This window comes from Balaenoptera acutorostrata, chromosome 3 (genome assembly GCF_949987535.1).
Source record: "Balaenoptera acutorostrata chromosome 3, mBalAcu1.1, whole genome shotgun sequence".
Classification (NCBI taxonomy): domain Eukaryota; kingdom Metazoa; phylum Chordata; class Mammalia; order Artiodactyla; family Balaenopteridae; genus Balaenoptera; species Balaenoptera acutorostrata.
The window spans coordinates 4,995,886-5,012,261 of NC_080066.1; the positions used below are offsets into that span (position 1 = coordinate 4,995,886).

The following is a 16,376-nucleotide window of genomic DNA, read 5'->3' on the forward strand; positions in this document are numbered from 1 at the left end:
GATGGAAGGAGGTGAAACCTATAGATTTAAAAGAGTCATAAAACACATAGCAACTAATTGCAATGTATGAATCTTATTTCAATCATGATTTTAAAAAATTATAAGACAGTTAAGGAAATTTGTATCTTGACTCTAAGTTTTGTGATTGAAGAAGTTATTGTTCAATTCTTCACATGGGATAGTGGTGTTTTGGTTATGTTTATGAAAAATAAACCTTTTAGAGATACATAATTAAGCATTTATGAATCATATTATAGGATGTATGAGATTTGATTCACAATAATCAGGGAGGAAGGCTTGTGGGGAAAGAAGTGAATAGAGGTTTGGATGAAACAAGGTTGTTAATAAGATGATACTGGTTGAAGCCGGGCAGTGGGCAAATGGGGGTTCATCGTACCATTCATTCTCTATACCTTTGTATATGTTTGAAGTTGCTTATAAAAAAAATTTTTAAAGCGGTGTTGAAATTAAGAAAAAAAAGGAGTATAGGTGTAGATAACCAAGTTCTTCAAAAAGCAGGTGGTCTCCAAGAAATCTGAGGAGAAAAAGAAGCACCAGAAGGCAGCTAGAAGAAAGAGCTCCACCTTCCGTAAGATTTTTCAGGGAGATTGTAGCCATAGTGGCATGAGAAGAAGGCATTTAGTGAGTGTTAGAAGGTGTTTAGGAAGTTATGCCCCATCTCTCTCGTTGCTGCAGTGTTCTGTCTCCACTTAGTAACTTAAGAGTTCCTTGAGGCCAGAACTATGTCCTGTTTATCCCTAATTCCCCAGCACCTAGCACAGTACCTGTCCTGTATTGATCCTGAAGATAAATGAATAAATAAATGAATTAAGCAAGCGAGAAACCTTCTACATGTGGAACACATGTTTATGTTTTCCAAAGAGAGTGTTTTGTCAGGGACTGAAAGTGTCTGTTTGGGTTCATATTTAGGCAATCAGTAGCTCTGGCATATTTAAAAAACAAAACTATCCAAAAAAGAATTCCTAATTGTAGACACTCCGGTTGCTTTGGGAAATTTTTAAAATTACAGTTACTAAACTGACGGATATAGGAAGCCTAACGTTAGCTGAATGTAGGTCCCTCAAGAGAGACTTTGATTCTCACCCTTTGTGATTGGGGGGGCTTAGGAGGTGAGCACGGGTTAGTTCAGATGAGTTCGTGGCCATATTTACCAAAAAACAGATGGGAGGTTAGCATAGATAGTTCCATGGTCCTTTCTAACCCCAGAGTGTTGATTTCTTTTATTTCCATCAGGTTAGTGGTGATAGTATTGTAATACTGTACTAGTTGGTACAATACTGCCACCTATGGGACAACAGTAAAATTTGTTATGCTGTTAAAATGCATGGATTTTTATATCATGCCTTTAAAAATGTAGAAAACTTGCCATCTAAATTAATCTTTTGATGAATTCTTTGGTAGGTTAACAGTTACCTCTTAAATCGGTCTTTGGTAAAAATCTGATTTGGATTTGTCTAAAAGAAAAGACAAGTATATGGGAAAATGTGAATGAAAATATTAAGCTTTTTGTTTTCTTGTTAGAAGTAGTGTAAGGACTTGGAAATGAGGATAATGAAATCAGAACATTTTAAACCTGGAAGGTACCTAAAAGATTATCCAGATTAGCACACTCAGATTAGCCCAGCACAGGGCTGAGTGTTGGCTCTAATGCGGGATGGAACCGTGAGTTGAATCCAGTAAAAGCCATGGTGCGGTAGAAAGGCAAGAGCAGTGAGAGTTAGGAGACCTCCACCATTAACTTACTTACTCTAAGCCTTAGGGTAAGTCGCAGGATATCTCTGCATGGTGATTGTCTTGTATAAAACAGTGGCTTTCAAACTTTCTTGATAGCGTACTACTATCAGTTAAAATATTTGAGCATAACATTCTGTATAGCTTTAAAAATTACTTATCATTTAAATACGTGAATTATTATGATTAGCTAATATCCCAAGGCACAGTATATGCTTAGAGCCAGACCAGTACAGCAGAGTAGTTCAAGAGCATAGGCTGTGAGATGAGTGGTGAGTTGAGGTCCCAGCTGACTGGCTCTAGGGCCCTTTCTGCCCATTTCCACAGCAGTGAAATAGGATAGTAGTAGTCGCTACCTCATGGGGTTATTGTGAGGATGAAATATTAATATATTAAATATGCATATAGGACAGTGTCTGGAACATTGAAAGCACGCTGAAAGTGTACTTATCATTATCGTTGTTTTTAATCCTTAATACTTCTACATTGCAAAGGTCTTTGTGATAGTTTCTGGCACTTGCCTGATTTCTTGTCATATCTCACTAAAGGTCATTGTTTTTAACCTCATTGTGTGCTGAGGAGAAGAGATTCCCGGGGTGGAAGTGCCTCTCTGCCATTTTCTTGCTGTTTGATCGAGTCTGCATTTTCACCCCACTCAGTCGGTCGTTTCTTTGCAGGCACCTTTAAGCCATTCGTCTATTTTACTGAGTGCTCTTTAATTAAAAAGTTAAACCTGTATAAAGTTATTATAAATTTTATAGTTCATAAATCCATTCAACTAGACACTTTGGAGACCACTGTTTTCAAAAGCCTGGGATAGCTATTCATTTCCATGGGTGTATTATTAAGGATTTTTAAAAGTTACAGGTGACACAACTTTTTTAAACTTCAAAGTGCTTTTGTAATTGCAATGGAAACTGGAAAAAAAAGAATTACCTCTCATCAGTGGCTCTTGGAGATTGAGTACCGGGGTGGGAAAGCTGGTCTCCACAGGTGTAGCTTGTATTTTTAAGTACCATTAAAATTCACAGCAACTATATTTAATGTATAAGTGTAAGCTAAAAGGGGGGAGGGGGCATATGTATTCTTTCTTTTTCGAAAACAAGCTTTTTTTTCAATTGAAGTGTAGTTGGTTCAGGTGTACCACATAAAGATTCAGTATTTTTATAGAATATACTCTCTTTGAAGTTATTACGAAACGGTGGCTGTATTTCCCTGTGCTGTACAATATATCCTAGTTGCTTATTTATTGTATACATACTAGTTCGTATCTCTTAAGCCCCTACTCCTGTCTTGCCCCTCCCCCCTGCTCCCTCCCCCCTTGGTAACCACTAGTTTTAAAACACACTGTTTAAAAGCAGGCTTATGTCTGACCTTCTGTATGTGTCCCTTCTGTGGCACCACAATTGCTTTTATTTAGAGAAAATTATAAAAATGTTAATTAAGGATTCTTTTTGAAGATTTTTACCTATAGTTGCATATAAATATGTACTATATATTTGTATAAAATACATATTTATACACACACAGCTTTTTACCTCAAATTTTTATATAATTATTAAATGCTTTATAGTGACTTCATCTTTGGTACAGAAACCTGTTTCTTCAGTCCGTCAGTTTATCTGCTGACACCAAAAATACAATGCACATTGTTTGACATTTGTATGTAGTTGATCTCGACTACGTTCTCCTCATTCCCTTGAAGAGTCAATGTAAAAACGATATTTGTCATTTCTTCCTACGGGTTTTTAAAATAGAATAATGAACTGAGAGCATAATAACACATACATGTTATTACTGTATAAATTATGGCATTTCTTTACAGGATTCAGTGGAATTCATTGTGATAGAATTTTATAAAACGCTTTTATTTTCTCTAGGTGGCTGGTACTAGCTATTGCCATGGTACGTTTTTATATGGAAAAAGGAACACACAAAGGTTTATATAAAAGTATTCAGAAGACACTTAAAGTTTTCCAGACATTTGCCTTGCTTGAGGTAGGTTTCCGACGACGCTGTTTTTCTGTCACTGTCATATTTATTTGAAAATATATCAGTTGAGCAAAATCAGTCTTATTTTGCTGATTATTTACTCCCTACAGATGCATTTAAAACCAGCCATGACAGGAATTTATTTTATGTTGTATGCTGTTGACATGTGATTTTTTTTGTGTGTTTGCTTACAGGTAGTCCACTGTTTAATTGGTGAGTTTTTGATTTAATTTTTATGTTTGGCATAGATTGCACTTAGGGCAGTGGTTGACTTGTTTTTTTCTTTAAGGAATTGTCCCTACTTCTGTGCTTGTGGCTGGGGTCCAAGTGAGTTCAAGAATCTTTATGGTGTGGTTCGTTACTCACAGTATAAAACCAGTAAGTGACACGACACTTCGTCTCCTTGCGCCTGCAGGAAAGCTTTCTTAGTAATAGGAATCCAAAACATTAACTGTATTTCAGGGAGCAGAACCCTTGGCCGAAGAAAGGTTGGGTTTGGATGTTAAGTGTGATTGTACACTGACTTAGTGCGTTCATAGAATGGCTTTGAGACACCAGCAAAACCAAAAATTGGCATTTTTATAGCCATATAAAATGGGGTTTTCCAATTTTTAAAAAATTTTTTATTTTAGGCTGCATTGGGTCTTCGTTGCTGCGCGCGGGCTTTCTCTAGTTGTGGCGAGCGGGGGCTACTCTTTGTTGCGGTGCACAGGCTCTAGAAGCGCAGGCTTCAGTAGTTGTGGCGCATGAGCTCAGTAGTTGTGGCTCGCGGGCTCTAGAGCGCAGGCTCAGTAGTTGTGGTGCACGGGCTTAGTTGCTCCGTGGCACGTGGGATCTTCCCGGACCAGGGCTGGAACCCGTGTCCCCTGCATTGGCAGGCGATTCTTAACCACTGCACCAGCAGGGAAGTCCCTATCCACTCTTTTTTTTTTAAGATTCTTTTCCCATATAGGCCATTACAGAGTATTGAGTAGAGTTCCCTGTGCTATACAGTAGATCCTTATTAGTTATCTATTTTATATATAGTGGTATGTATGTGTCCATCCCAGTCTTCCAATTTATCCCTTCCGCCTCTTTTTTATCCTACAGAAAATCTCTTCCTTGATTTTACTATTTAATCTTCTCCAACAGTGGTATCCCATGGGCATCTTTCCACCCATCTTTTATTAATTCAACCAGCATGTATTGAGTGCACTCTATACCCCTGGCACTGTGCTTACTTCGGGATTTACAGAAATGAATAAGTCAGTCTCAGCTGTCAGGGGGACTGACCGTCGGGGAGTAGGGGGCAGCCCTACAGATGTTGAATCGTTCGACAAGTATGAATTACGCGCCTATTCTGTTCCTGACACCGTGCCGGGAATCTGGCTATTTATAATACCCGTGTGGTTCCCACCTCATGGAGCCTGGAATTGGGAGAGATGGTACACAAGTTGTTGCAGAAATAATTGTTTGATTATACTAGTGTTAGTGCTTTGAAACAAGAGGCCAGTGTGGATTGCAGTAACCGGCAGACTTGGCCTGACTTAGGGAGTGAAGGAAGGCTTCCCCGAGGAAGGAGTGTATCAGTTGAGTGCTGTAGATATACAAGAGTTTGGCAGACAAATCCTGATAGAAATTGGCAAGTGTTATAATACAGATATGAACACAGTACTGTGAGAACAAGGAAGGGGAGCACATGACTGCTCAGGGTGAGAGGAGGGGTTTGGGACAAGTTTTTCAGAGCCCGTGGTGGTTAGCTGGATCTTAAAGGTGAGAAAGGGTTTTCCATGGGAAGTATTGATAAAGGGAGGAGCATTCAGGGACTTCCCTGGTGGCACAGTGGTTAAGAATCCGCCTGCCAATGCAGGGGACACGGGTTCGAGCCCTGGTCTGGGAAGATCCCACCTGCCGCGGAGCAACTAAGCCCGTGTGCCACAACTACTGAGCCTGCGCTCTAGAGCCTGCGAGCCACAACTACTGAGCCTGTGCTCTAGAGCCCGCGAGCCACAACTACTGAAGCCCGCACACCTAGAGCCCGTGCTCTGCAACAAGAGAAGCCACCGCAGTGAGAAGCCCGTGCACCGCAACGAAGACCCAACACAGCCAAAAATAAGTAAATAAATTTATAAAAAATGAAAAAGGAGGAGCATTCTATTGATAATTAGAGGGAATGGCGTGTGTTAAGACACATTCAGAGCATATTCTGGAAATAATACAAAGTTTTGTGTCCCCAGAGAGAGCTGGGGGTGGGGTTGAGTCGTTGCAGCAGAAGTCGAGATTTCTGAGCTCCAGCTGTAAAGATCCTTGAACATCATGCTCAGGTGGAAGGGTTTTACCCTTTCCTCCTGGTAAGCAGTGGGGAAGCCATGAAGCTTTTAAATCCTGGGACTAGCACCTTCCAATTTTGTTTCTGTTGGTTTGCTTCTGTGTTTTGCTTTTAAGAGAAAACATCCACCTCTGAAGTGGAGACTGCGTAGGGGGCTGTGACAGCAGTCTGCATGAGAGGTGATCAGGTCCTGAATTGATACCGTGGTAGCAGGGCTGCAGTGAGTGGGCAGATTCGGGAGTTAGTGCTGCAGTAGGATGGGTGTGATTTGACCACCAATAGAAAGTCCAAGGGTCAGATTGTTCCCATACCGGTTTTGAGGGGCTGATGTTGTCCTGGGATGGTTGAGTTACTGGCTGGAGTGAAGGGTGAGACAGAGAACCCGATAGAAATTTGACCATTCCTGTGCTTAGAGCACATTTAAATCGCGTGTTTGTAAAGACTTATGTAATGGTGACTGCATTGCGTTTTCTGTATTGCATCTGTCTAACCCTAGCTCTCCGTTATAATAAAAGGCACGTACTAAATAATACACAGAAAATATCTTCGTGGAGAAAGAAGTTCAAGGTTAAACGACCCTGTGGCTTTCTCTGTAATTCTGCAGATCCAGAATGAGGAGAGCGTGGTGCTTTTTCTGGTCGCGTGGACGGTGACGGAGATCACTCGCTATTCCTTCTACACATTCAGTCTTCTCGACCACTTGCCATACTTCATTAAATGGGCCAGGTGGCGACGATGTCTTGCAGTTTAGTTGCTCTCGGTCCTGCGCATGCGTGTTTGGTGTGCTGAGCTAACACAGAGAATTAAAATGTGTGTCTTAGCCCTGTGTTGCCAGGAGGCTGCTGTTTTTGAAATTAGCAGTGTTATAACTTGCATTCTAAAGGCTTAATTTAATGACCAGGCAACAGTCATATTAACATATATCTTGAGTGAAAGCAATGCCAAACTACATTAGTGTCCTTAGCCTCTGAATCGGTCATTCATTTTTCCTTGAAAGCAAAATATACATCTTTGGGATTACATTAAATCAACTCTTGGCCAGAAATATGGCATTTTGTTTGATTGACTTAAATTTTTTTTTTTTGACAACTCACAAAGTTTTTATTCTACAAAACAAGGTTAGGAAAATAAGCTAAAACACTAAAAATAAACTTTTAAAATAGGCAAGCTTTAGTAACAAAATGCATATTAAAAAAATTATTTGAAACTTCCAGTGCATAGAAATTATTTTAACACAACAGACTTTCATTGAATTAAATACATACTGTTCTTGTAATTGCTAACAGTGGCCCTTACATCAATCACTTATTGATTTAAATTACTTTAATATTCAACCTAGTGTCCACAAGTTTTAGTATCTTATATATACAATGTCAACTTTTTTGTGTGTGTATAAAGTAGCAGAGACAGACATTTTAAAAAGTCACCCTTAGAGACTTCCCTGGCGGTCCAGTGGTTAAGACTCCTTGCTTCCATTGCAGGGGGCACGGGTTCGATCCCCAGTCAGGGAACTCGGGGGACTAAGATCCTACATGCCGCATGGCACAGCCAGAACAACAACAAACAAACAAACAAAAAAGTCACCCTTATTTGAAATTGTATTATTTGTTATGAGGACAAAATTTATATTTCAAGGGTTCTAAACATAGCTCTCCCAAAGCAGTTTTTAAAGCAGAAGATGTTCCGTCCTTTTTAAAGTATGTGTTCTTCGAGCAGCTGATATTTTACAAAGTTATTATAAAAACAACTTATTATTTGTGCCCTTTGGAGAACAAATCACAAACCAGCATAGATTTGTTCATTTCATTCTCCATGTTGCACTTAGAGTCGAAATAACAATAATAACAATAACATATGCTGTGTACCTACTGCATACCTGAGGTGCAGGTGTGAGTGCAACAAAATCTCTGTCCTCTCAAGATGGAGGGGACAGAAAATACAACAGCTAACAGGTGTGAGAAATGCCAGGTGGTGAGAAGTGCAGGGGGGCAGTTGGGTTAAGAAACGTCTATCCCATATACGTCTATGTAGATAGGTAAATTAGATAGATAGATAGATACGATAGATAAGTTAGATAGATAGATAAGATAGGTAGATAGATAGATAGATAGATAGGTAGGTATCCCACATAGGTAGAATACAAGAGTTCGACAGTATTTTCATTCGTTAAATTTTTTATTAAGCTACAAAAGTAATAGGCTTTCATTGTGAAAAAATCTCAAATAGTTTTAGTATATAGAATAAACATGGAAAGTTCCTGTTTGTACTTCTACCTGAGCCCCACTCCCTTCCCTCAGAGAGAGAAAGTTGGGAGTTTACCATCAGACTTTTTCTTAATAACAGCAATGTGAACATACAGATGTGAGTTTTTAAAAACATAAATAGGATGACATGATACTTGATTTTTGTTTATATATTGGAGATCATTTTTTCTTTTTTTAAATCAGTACAGGTCCATTTAGATCTAACTCTCTAACTCTTAATGCTGCATAATATTCCATAGTATGACTGACTCAGTTCTATATTGCTAGAACTTAGATTATTCCCAGTTTTCTGATGCTGTAAATACTGCTTTGTGATATTAAAAACAATGCTATATCCATATTTCCATTATTTTTTAAAACTCTGATATTTGTATTAATCCATAGCTAACTTATAAAGGTAACTCGTAACTAGTGTCAGACTTGTTTTTGCTCCCCTTATACAAAAAGCCTAACACTTTTTATTAAGTAATTAATTACTCCTTTTTCAATAACTCATATTGTACATGTTCAAATGTAATAAATTAGTATATATAAATAACCAAAAAGAATAAAAACCTTTTAAATTGCCTATATTCCCCCTACAAAGGATAATCACTCTTAATTATATATCCTTTCAAACGTTTTTATATTCTCTAGCTCTTTTTTAGATATTTGTGACTTACCATTTTGAATATGACAAAATACTTCAAGATTATAGTTTGAGCTTAAACGTTTCGTCTGTCATAAGAAGGTTGCACTACCATTTATAAGCGTTTGGCAAGATTGGCAGTTTGGAATGTAGCCGGATTCTAATCCCAGAATGCATCTCATGCCGTTTTGAATGAGCTCAGTCTTTCAGACCTCTAGCACCTTTGAAAATACTAATTCATAACATAGTCTCTTTTTATTTGCTGTATTTATAAAATTTGTTTGCGGGAGATAATGGTCTTTAATGCTTTGCCCGCCTTTTAGAATGCATTTGCATGTCTTGAATTTCTGGAAAAGTTCCAAACTCTACCATTGCATGTTTAAATTTGCTGTTAGAAATCCTTTGTCAATTGCCTTAATGTTAAACAGGTTACTATAAAATCTTTCAACTTTTGAATGCACTTGTTAGCATAATACATCACATCAGTTAAGCATAATTGTGTTTCATGTCAAAAATCTTAAAGATCCCAACCAGCCATATATTTGCCAACCCCATTAAATACCCTAAAATAACATTTATATTTATGTTCCAGTGTTGAAGCTATTCTCAAGTAAAGCTTAAAAATGGCTTCTTATTTATAAAGAGTTGCCCTGCTGTGATGGTTTGAATATACTTTGATTCTATTTATCTGTCAGACGTGTTCCTAGAAAAAACCACTGAATAGATAAATGCATAATGTTGTGTTTTCATATTGATTTCCATTTTAATTTCAAAAATGCATTCCCTTCAAAAAATTTTTTGATGACAATTAGGAATCTGTAAGGAAACATCATATCTCTTTCTGAATAAGTAGTTAAATCTGTCATGCTGCCATCAGAGCTTAGAGAGTTGGTGACATAGAGCCTTTTTAAAGTGCAAATAAAGTCAAATAAATTGTGTAATTTTTTCCCATTTCATTAAAAATAATCACGTCTTTAAGGCTTTAACCTAGTTTATACTTAGTGTGATTTTTTTTCAGTTAAAGAACAATCTTACCCCCCCCAAAAAATAATCTGAGAGTCACATAAAGTTAAAAAAAAATTTAAGAGGTTTGAATGTCTTGCTTAAGAAGGGACTATAAAATGCTCAGTTATGTACTTTTAAATTGAGGTAGGAAATTGAGGTTGGAAAAATTTGATTTAAATAATCCACACATAACTACACAAGGCTGGTGAGGAAGCAGGTGGCATGCACAAGGCAAGGAGGGGACATGGAGGGACAGTAGAAGGATCATTTTCTTTCTTTACCAGTTCATCTATTTTGGCAAATAATTCTGCCCCCCTCTGTCCCCCCTTGCACATCCTTGGCACATAGGAACAAGGAGACTTAAGAAATGTCGTTACCTTGGGCGCTTGAGGCTGTCCTGCGGGTCCACCAGTGGACACTCGTGCAGTGTTCCTCTAACTGTAGGCGGAAGTGATGCTGGGCCCACTCTGTGTTGGAGGGTGCTCCACAATCCAAATGAGCAAACTGTGATTTGGATTTTGACTAGAACTCTCTCAACTCTCTTTTAAGCAAGCTGACTATTCCATTAATGTGCAAATTCAGGAAACGACCTGTCTTCCTTGTTTTGTCATGAAAGCAGTTTTAGACAGTATGTTCGTTAGTAGTTACTGACGCTTCAGGTGGTTTTATCAGTTTTCTAAAATAGTCATTCTTTTAATTAGTAACCACAAAGTGTTTTCCAAATGTCTCCAAACAACGACTTTGGCAATTTCAAGATTTAGATATAAAATTAGGATAACTGGTCTTTTTTAAAAACACAGCATTTGATCAACTAATGACTAGCTGCAGGGAAAAAAAATCAGTATGATTCCAGGTGTCAAAGCAGTTACTTTTATAATGCCTTACAATGCTTACATTTACTTTACAATACACTGTAATAGTTATAATACTTGTATACTTTATCATACTTAAAAAACTGCATCAGTCACTGACTTTAAAATGTATTGTTATTTCAGTCCTGTAAAGTAAGTTGACTTCTTACTTTATTAAGATCTTGCCACTTAAAATGGAAACTACTGTAAGAAAAAAAAAAAAACGATGATAATTAAATTAATAAGCAAATGATTAAAGTGAAAAAAAATTAACCTTGTTACGTGAGGTTAATATAAGTATGTATAGAAAGGAGAATTTTTAAGCTTAAATAAAGTAGTAGCAAAAGAATCATGATATAAAATCCAATAATTATTCTAGAAAATAATTGTCAGGTTTTTCTTTCTCCAGATATAATTTTTTTATCATCTTATATCCTGTTGGAGTTGCTGGTGAACTTCTTACAATACACGCTGCCTTACCGTATGTGAAGAAAACAGGAATGTTCTCAATAAGACTTCCCAATAAATACAATGTCTCTTTTGACTACTATTATTTTCTTCTTATAACCATGGCCTCGTATATACCATGTAAGTATGTCTCTATTAGTATTATACTTTGGTTTAGCATATGCTATGAAAGTTTTTCAGAAGATGTAATAAAATGCCAGATTAATAAGGAGGAATAATGTCTTACAAATACATCAAAACCTCCGTTCAGTGCCACATGTATTCATAATTTGAAATAACTGAAGGGTGAGTTGTGAGAAAAAAAAGGTAAGTAAATTAACACACAAATGATTGCCTTCTCAAAATCACTTAAAAATAAGCTTAGTATGATTTGTTTTTAAAGAAAAGATAAAGCCTGCAGTGAACTCTTTGAAAGCATTTAGAATTATGTATCGAACATGAACATTTTATCCAAGAAAATCTGAGGTCATTTCTATTCATTAAGCACATACTTGGAAAGATCATCCAGGAGTACTTGTTAGCCTTATGTGTGTTGCCCTGTGTACTAGAAAGTAATAAAAAAAACTGCTTTTCTTAAAATATTTTGAATAACTCAGTCTTTCCACTAATTTCTCCTCACCTTTCAATAGTTGCAATGAATTGGTGAGACTCTATTCATTTCATTTAAATACAAAGTGGTGTATTTTTAGGTCAGATTTTGATAGTCACTAGCAGGAAATATGAAGATAAAGCAAAGCTGTTATTTGCCCTCCTCAATAAAATTAGAGACTCTGGGGTCAGTGCGGGGGGGAAAGAGAAATGAGAAATGTTTATAGAATCTAAAATCGACATTGACGCAATATGAAATATTTCATCTAAAGAGGGTGAACATAAAATTTGGCCACTTCCTTGGGACCTCCAACTTTTAAGCTTTTCCAAAATCAAAATTGCCTTGATGGTCATATAGTGATTTTATTCCCCTCACCTTCTCCCATCTCAGCCTGACTCTCCTCCGATTATCCACCAGGGCAAGTTCAGCAGGGCTCGGGGATGGTGTGCCTATGACACTTGATTCTTCCCCTGCTTTTCGCAACATCTGGTGCATGGCAGCACACCTGGAGCAGAGCCGGACCTGTCCTATCATAGTTACAGGTTCAGGTCTTGGATTGCCTTTTTTCTCACAGCCACTGAGGCATCTCTGTGGAAGCCCAGGGCCCAAGAGATCATGGTTTGAAACCATCAAACCAGTAACTTGTGACTGTGCATTTTCACGTGTCCTGTGAAGACCAGCCTTTGCCAGTAGCTGCTTCTCAGTTTAGGAGGCTGTCAGTTACCTGAGAGCCGCACCTGCTGGAGGATCAGCCAGCCAGGGGGGTGTTTTCCACCTGATTATTAGTATTAGTAGTAATAGCAACTAATTATACTTTGCTTATTAAATCCTTTGCTAATTACAAGTATAAAAGTACATTTTGAGCACTTAGGGCTCAAAAGAAGTCCTTTTAGTTCTCATTTATCAATGGGGACATTAGAAATTAGAGAGGTTAAGTGAATTGCTTTAAAAATCGCTCAGCTAGTAACTAAGATCAAGGTTTGAACTCAAGCCCATACTTCTACTAAACTACTCAAGATGTTATAGAAGTATTTGCAAAAATCGGTCAGTTAGCTTTAAGTCTATATGGCCTGAATATATTTAGGCCCTTAGGTATAATATGATGGTTACATTAATGAAGGTTGGATACCTAAATAAAAAAATGAAGTCTTTTATGCATTTTGGCTCCATTTGAGCTAAGTTCAAAAAGTGGTTACCCACAGTTGCCTAAGCAAAATATTCAAAGCTTGTTTTGTCATTAGGTTCATTAGTTTTGGCTATTCTGTTCATCATTTTCAGAGATATTTGTATACTTGTATTGTTTGTAGCTGATGTTAATTTGTTCATGCACCAACATTTACCCTATGATTTAAAGTACTGGTTCAAATTGGCTCAAAGTAATTCTCCAAATTTGACAGGGTGGATGGCCATTTGTCTAACTGACCTAATACATATATATTTTTGTGTGTGTGTACCAGACTACCCTTATGCCCAGCCAAGAGGGGCTTTTGCTCTGGGCCCAGTTTTAGATAGAGGGCCCTGTCCTGGTTCACCGCTGATCACCACTCCACACAGGACCCCCTTCCTTCAGATCACGTCCTGGAAAACCGGGACCATGGAATTTGCAACCCAGATGGCACTGAGCGTGCATCTAGACTGCATAACTCTCTTCCCCAGTCTGTTCCCCTGAGGGTTAACACTGTTACCTGTGTACACATCTCTGAGATCAGGGGGCAGCTGTTTGTGAGGTGGATGGATGCAGCTGGGTTGTGTGGGCTTGGACATCCACACAGATGTTCCCGAGACCCCTCATGGTACAGGACAGCCGATGGAACGGAGAGAAGGGGCCAGGTGGGGCAGCTTTCCTTGTGTAGCACTGTTCTGGCACGGTATTCCGAAGAATTATAGAATTCTAAATTCAAACATGGCCTTCCAGGTCATTATGAAGATATATTTATCAAAATATTTAAGTTTGCTGAAAGGACTGATAGTTTATGGCATTAAAATATTTAGGCGTATGGTATGTGGCCCTCCATTTGTATGCTTACCCTGAGCCCTGTAAATATTAGGGGGGTCGTAGCAATTGTATATGATGTGCTTGCTTTCAAAGTCCTCCATGTTTAAGAGGTTTCAAGCATAAAAGATTTCCAACCATAGCTTACCTTCTCTGTTTTCTTTTTTCAATTAAGTGTTTCCACAACTCTACTTTCATATGTTACGTCAGAGAAGAAAGGTGCTTCATGGAGAGGTGATTGTCGAAAAGGATGATTAAATGATCCCTACAACAAGGTGCTTTTTCCAGAATAACCAGGATTACTTGAGTCCAAGTTTTAATAATAAGAATAAACAGCTTCATGAAATATTGCAGATTGTGTTATTTCTTAAACTATAACTTGGGACACGTGGTATTTGCCAATATTTGTCTTCAGATTGTGCCAGGTCTGTTTTCTCCAAGAACTATGCAAGTATTTATTATCAACTCCTGGGTAGGTGATGATCATAAAAAAAATAATTGGGTGTATTACCTGGAAAAAAAACACTTTTGTTAGTTTTTAAACTAAAAATAAGTTTTACTAAATTTTTTTTGCAACATATGTTCAAAGCTTTTGAAATCAATATTTAGAAATTAGTTTAATGATTTAACATTATGATGCCTGCCAGTGATATTTACGTGATATTTATAAATGAAACTAAATACAGAATTATAATAACTGTTAATAATGTATTAGCATTTCTTGAACCCAAGGTCTATTTCTCTCAAGCTGTAAGGTAGCATTTTTTTTTAAAGTTATTTCTGTACATATGTTTTTTTTATAAATTTATTTATTTATTTATTTTTAGCTGTGTTGGGTCTTCGTTTCTGTGTGAGGGCATTCTCTAGTTGCGGCGAGCGGGGGCCACTCTTCATCGCGGTGCGCGGGCCTCTCACTATCGTGGCCTTTCTTGTTGCGGAGCCAGGCTCCAGACGCGCAGGCTCAGTAGTTGTGGCTCATGGGCCCAGTTGCTCCGCGGCATGTGGGATCTTCCCAGACCAGGGCTCGAACCCATGTCCCCTACATTGGCAGGCAGACTCTCAAGCACTGCGCCAGCAGGGAAGCCCCAGCATTTTTGATTAATAACAATTTTTGGAAACATAGACATAGTTTGCTATGGTAAATCTTTTGATATAGATAAAGTAGTCATATAAAAAGCCCAAAATATTCAAGTAGGTGTCACAGTTGGAAAATATTCTTTGGAAATATGTTTAGGCCACTGAAATTATACTCCTAAGCAAGTTTATTTTTATTTGAATTAACTACTCAAGGTCAAGCTTTTCAATTGTAAGGATTTTAAGGGATTAGAAAGAATGTAAGTATATACTTGGCCTCACTTGTAGAAAAACATAATAACATTGAATCTGATGGTAACACTGTGTCTGTTACATTCAGAACTCTGGCTGAAAAAGGCTGCTCTATACCATGGAATCATCTAATAAAAAATCATCTTGTGACAATCCCTTTGTGGTATTTAGGTATCAAAAAGTTTTAGGGTATGATCTGAAATAGACTCATTTTATTATGAATTCCATTGAATAGCAAAAATCTTATGGTAAAGCCTCTGTCCACATGTTGAATAGAAAGATACACTGAAGATAATCTAATAATGCTTTAGTTCTAAAAATTGTTTAATTCTTAAAAATGTCCTTAAAAATTTTCCCCCTTATATTAAGGTATGCTGCTTTCCTGGCCTGTTTTAGAGACACTGTTAAATGTGTGACTTTAAAAGAAAAGGAACTTTTGGCCTGCTATAGATATGTAGGTGTAATTTTGGTTTTAATTGTTCTGTATTCTTTGCATTTACAATCAGCATGTAACTTTACACTTTTCAGAACTGCTTGTTTTGTGTTACTACCTCCTTTTCAAATGATTTCATGTGGAGATTTGTAATGCAGAATAGTTTTGCAAACTTACATTTTAGATAACTTGATTTTTAAAAAGGTGCTATTTCTCTTATTACACTACTTTTTAATATTTCCTTTGCAGGATTAGGTTACTAATTCTCAAAAACGCTGATGTTCATTCTGCGCTTACATGGCTTTGATCGTTTTCGTCTTGAATTTTTTTTTTTTTAAACGAGCTTTAAGGCTTTTTTTTTTTTTCTTTATAAATTTATTTATTTATTTATTTATTTTTTGCTGTGTTGGGTCTTCATTTCTGTGCGAGGGCTTTCTCTAGTTGCGGCAAGTGGGGGCCACTCTTCATCACGGTGCGCGGGCCTCTCACTGTCGCGGCTTCTCTTGTTGCGGAGCACAGGCTCCAGATGCGCAGGCTCAGTTGTTGTGGCTCACGGGCCTAGTTGCTCCGCGGCATGTGGGATCGTCCCAGACCAGGGCTCAAACCCGTGTCCCCTGCATTGGCAGGCAGGTTCTCAACCATTGTGCCACCAGGGAAGCCCCGTTTTGAATTTTTTTTTTTTAAATTATTTATTTATTTATTTTTTGGCTGTGTTGGGTCTTCGTTTCTGCGCGAGGGCTTTCTCCAGTTGCGGCAAGTGGGGGCCA

The 16,376-nt window shown here is 37.8% G+C and overlaps 1 protein-coding gene across 2 annotated transcripts in view; it reads left to right on the top strand.

Annotated features, from left to right (window-relative positions):
- Nucleotides 1–14,199, top strand: part of HACD1 (3-hydroxyacyl-CoA dehydratase 1) — a 36,523-nt gene extending 22,324 nt beyond the window's left edge. For both annotated transcript variants that reach the window (XM_057543890.1, XM_057543891.1), the window contains exons 2-7: nt 3,633–3,750; nt 3,939–3,957; nt 4,034–4,122; nt 6,657–6,778; nt 11,210–11,388; nt 14,026–14,199. In XM_057543890.1, coding sequence (XP_057399873.1) covers nt 3,655–3,750; nt 3,939–3,957; nt 4,034–4,122; nt 6,657–6,778; nt 11,210–11,388; nt 14,026–14,108 — 588 coding nt within the window. In that variant the 5' untranslated portion in view covers nt 3,633–3,654 and the 3' untranslated portion in view covers nt 14,109–14,199. The remainder of the gene's footprint in view (nt 1–3,632; nt 3,751–3,938; nt 3,958–4,033; nt 4,123–6,656; nt 6,779–11,209; nt 11,389–14,025) is intronic.
- The last annotated feature ends 2,177 nt before the right edge of the window (nt 14,200–16,376 follow it).